This window comes from Dacryopinax primogenitus (genome assembly GCF_000292625.1).
Source record: "Dacryopinax primogenitus strain DJM-731 SS1 chromosome Unknown DACRYscaffold_1, whole genome shotgun sequence".
Classification (NCBI taxonomy): domain Eukaryota; kingdom Fungi; phylum Basidiomycota; class Dacrymycetes; order Dacrymycetales; family Dacrymycetaceae; genus Dacryopinax; species Dacryopinax primogenitus.
The window spans coordinates 936,711-940,608 of NW_024467198.1; the positions used below are offsets into that span (position 1 = coordinate 936,711).

The following is a 3,898-nucleotide window of genomic DNA, read 5'->3' on the forward strand; positions in this document are numbered from 1 at the left end:
AGGTCATATGAGGTCATGCACAGCCATGCACAGCAGGTCACCTGACCATCCAATCCTTCCAGCAGGTTCCAGCACATGCCAAGGTATACCAGCTACTTCCATGTCATAAAGGCTTAGTCATGTCTCTTGACCAAGCAATGAACTGGTGCCCTGACAGGATGTTAAACAATCCAGACCCTATGATTCGCACAACATCCAAATTACCAAAGCAAAAAAACATTGAAGTCACAATTTGAAGCACTCAGTAATGAAATATCAACAAGATCTATTAACACAAATTTTGCTTAAGGCAAAATTCGGATCTACAAGCACATGAAGACACAACTATGCTATGATTACAACTACAAGACAAAAATATCAGACAAAAAAAAAGAAAAAGAAGAAGGGGAAAACTGATTTACTCAGCCAGAGCCCTCCCCAGGAGAGTCTGGACTTGGTCCACCCAGCCCATTACCATATCCATCGCCTTCTGTGCTGTGTGCAGGCTCTTCTGCAGCTTGAGCATCTTGTGCTCTGCCATACAGAGTGGTGTGACTGGTGGCTTGACCTCTACAAGTTCAGTTAGTGTTGCCCAAATATAAACTACAGATGGAAAAGACTTACCAGCCTCCGGAAGGCAAGACTGCTTTGTTGATGGCCCCACCGAGTCCTTGTTGTCCTCCTGTTCATGTTTTTTGGGCTTTACCAGGGCATAGCTGTGCACTGGCTTCTGCTTCTTCTTCTTGGCAGGCTCTTTGGCAGTTTCTTCAGCAGGCTCAGGCTCAGGAGTCTCCGGGATGAAGAGATCCTCCACAGATGCTGGAGGCAGAGCCATGCCCTTGGTGAGATGCACTGGAATGGGAGTTAGAAAAGGTCAATAAAAGTGGGACAAAAAGCAGCATACCTGTATGAGTGCTGCAAGGCTTTTTTGCTGCCTTGCATGTTGAGCAAACCGCCCTATTGGCCACCTCCGCAATATCGCACTCATGGCGTGCCTTACCATCCTTGCCAATGGCATGCTTGCGGCACAACATACACTGCCAAAAATGTGTCAGAAAAGTTAACCAGAGCACAAAAAGCAGGGACAACTCACACAGTTTTCAGCTGCAAATGACTCCAACACTGCAGCATCTGTCATAGCCAGCAACACCTTTACCAGTGTCTCTTCTGGCATCCACCCCTGTGATATTTCAGTCAGCATCTTCAAAGTGCAAAGAGGAAAAAGGCCAACTTACCACATTGCAGGAATCCTCCTTCATCAGCCTCCCATGCACCCTGATTGCAGGTGGCATCTTATCCACACCATCATCAAGGCGCAGCATGACCAACTTTGCTGGCATTGTCTCCTTGGCCTTAGCCTTGCCCTTCTCAGCCTTCATCAAGGGACTGGCCAGGCTCCCCAGGGATGTCTGTATAATTCAAGTTAGTAATGGTAATTGGCTTGCAAAAAAGGAAACACTTACTGAAAAACCAGACAACATCACCTTAAACTTCTTCTCCTCCTCCTCCTCCTCCTCTTCCTCCTCCTCCTTGGGCGGCACAGACAAGGCAGCCAGCTCTTCTTGCTGGTCAAGGGCAAAAAGTTGGACCCACTTCTCAGGCAAATTGCGGACAAGGGTGAACTGGGGACTATTGAGGAGCAATGCAACCACATTGCCAAATGGCGCAACATCTGGATACTTCACCAATGGCAAGAATCTGGGATCCTCCGCATCTTCACACATGCAGGCAATGATAGCAGTGGCTGTCTTGAGCATGGTGTGCTCATCTTTTGGTGGCACTGGCTTGGTGGCAGACTTGTGAGTGCTGGGCTTGGCCATTTCAGAGCATGGGGATACAAATAAGTAAAGGCAGGGGAGGATTCAATTGAGATCTGCAGAGACAGGAAAGGCAAAATTTGGTCACATTTATAGGCATGCAACCACCTCAATGGAAAACAATGATGTGCATGGGCCCCACTAAGTGCCAATATCTGGAACACAGTTTCAGCTGAGGTGGCACAGATAAAACACCACACTGGGCTTTGTGAAGCAAGAAATCGGACAATCAGGGTCTCAGGCACTGCACAACTCAATATGAAAAACCCAGTCAGGGTCCCTCTTGCAGACTTAAGCAGCACTGCAAGTCACTGCTTAGGGTCTTCATGCACTGACCAGCCACCCTTAGTGCCAAATGTGCAGCAATGCCCTCTGATACACCCTTCCCCGAATACATTGATGCCACCATTTTACCAGTGCCCTGATACACAGCCCAATGTCTTACAGCAGAGAGTCTCATGATTGGTTCTTGATAATGCTGCCCTCACTTAACTCAATATTCAGCAGTACCACACTGCATTCCTGACTGCACAGTACGTCACCCATGGCCCCACTGACTTGGGGAGTCAGTATTCAAGGTTTGGGGGGGATGAACAACCCCACCTCTGGTAGGGTGTGTCAGGCCAATATTCCCATGGCTATTTTTGGGCCTTAGAGACCATTGTGCAGCACTATGGACCCTCACTATGCAAACAACACACCCCAGCAACAAGCCTCAGCCCACCACAGATATTTGGCATGGTGACTACTATGATTCCCCAGGTGATGGGACCACTTGGATATTTGGCATGACAACAGCAGGTTTCCTCTGCAATGGGATTGACCCACCCAGATATTTGGCATGCCAACGCTTGCCTTAGAGAGGTATCTAGAGACTGGATTAGTATAGAGTGCAGTTTTCAGTAGCTAGTATAAGTAGTTTCCAGAAACTTCTGTATCTAGCTTATTCTGCCCCTTTTCCGTTAGCAATTATACAGATCCAATTATCCCCTTACTGGATAGGCAGACTTGACTTATTCCAACACTTGACTAGATGGACACCAAGTTCCAATTTACTGACCAATTTCTGACAGCTCAGCTTCAGGCTGACTCCAGCATTTCTACTGATTTCCCCCATCTCTCCCCTCTTTCCCTAGCGAGTTCTCACACACCACCCATCGGACTGATATTTCAGACACCTCTTGGGTTGGATCAGCAGTCAAGTGACATTCACTTGGTGCAAATTGATCAAACAAGTGTCAGGCCCTGGTATCTTGACCCTGTTCACTGCAACATTTGGGGAATGCAAAGATGCAGTCAACTTATCAAGCACTAACAAGACAAAAGTAAGGTATTCGGAATCATTTGGGATGCAGCTGATGGTGGTCAGATGCAACCGATCTGGTGGCCAACAGCATTTGTCACTGACCTGACAGGGAACCAATCAGTTGACTGGTTGCTAGAATGGCTGCTGCTGCTAACCACGGCAACAAGTGAAATCCTGACCAGGATGATGCCCCATCCTGTCATGGATGAGTGGCAGGGTCTTGTTAGGGCAACACAGGCTGACTAAGTCTGCTCACCTAAGAGTGCCAAGAGTCTAAGCAGGCAACAAGGAAGTGGAGTAGACCTGATGACTAAGACCTATCTACAGTATAGGTACCGGTGGATGATCCTAAGAGACCAAGTCTGAAGAGACAGTCCCAGGCAGAGTAGGCCTTATATTTATACCTCTGTGGTGGAACCTGCTAGAACATCTTGCTTACTCAGCCTAGTCAGGTGATCAGGTCATATGACCAAGGATGAGGTCATATGAGGTCATGCACAGCCATGCACAGCAGGTCACCTGACCATCCAATCCTTCCAGCAGGTTCCAGCACATGCCAAGGTATACCAGCTACTTCCATGTCATAAAGGCTTAGTCATGTCTCTTGACCAAGCAATGAGCTGGTGCCCTGACAGGTCTACAGTCTCTAGCAAAGCATGGTCAGATGTGAGGACACAAGGTTCAGTTGCAATTCAATTTTGTTCAAGCGCTGCAAGTACCTATCTTTGAACACAAGGAAAGCATGATGACAGAATGGCTAGGAGGGCTGGTTCTCCAAGCATGTAAGGCATTGAAA

The 3,898-nt window shown here is 47.7% G+C and overlaps 1 protein-coding gene across 1 annotated transcript; it reads right to left on the bottom strand.

The window, feature by feature from the left end:
- Positions 1-397: 397 nt before the first annotated feature.
- On the bottom strand, positions 398-1,799 carry DACRYDRAFT_103206 (uncharacterized protein; the record flags this gene model as incomplete). The annotated part of the gene is made up of 6 exons (XM_040767726.1): positions 398-549; positions 604-831; positions 884-1,016; positions 1,073-1,159; positions 1,215-1,388; positions 1,443-1,799. The coding sequence occupies 6 exons, from the start codon at positions 1,797-1,799 to the stop codon at positions 398-400; spliced, it is 1,131 nt and encodes a 376-aa protein (XP_040633156.1).
- Positions 1,800-3,898: the final 2,099 nt, after the last annotated feature.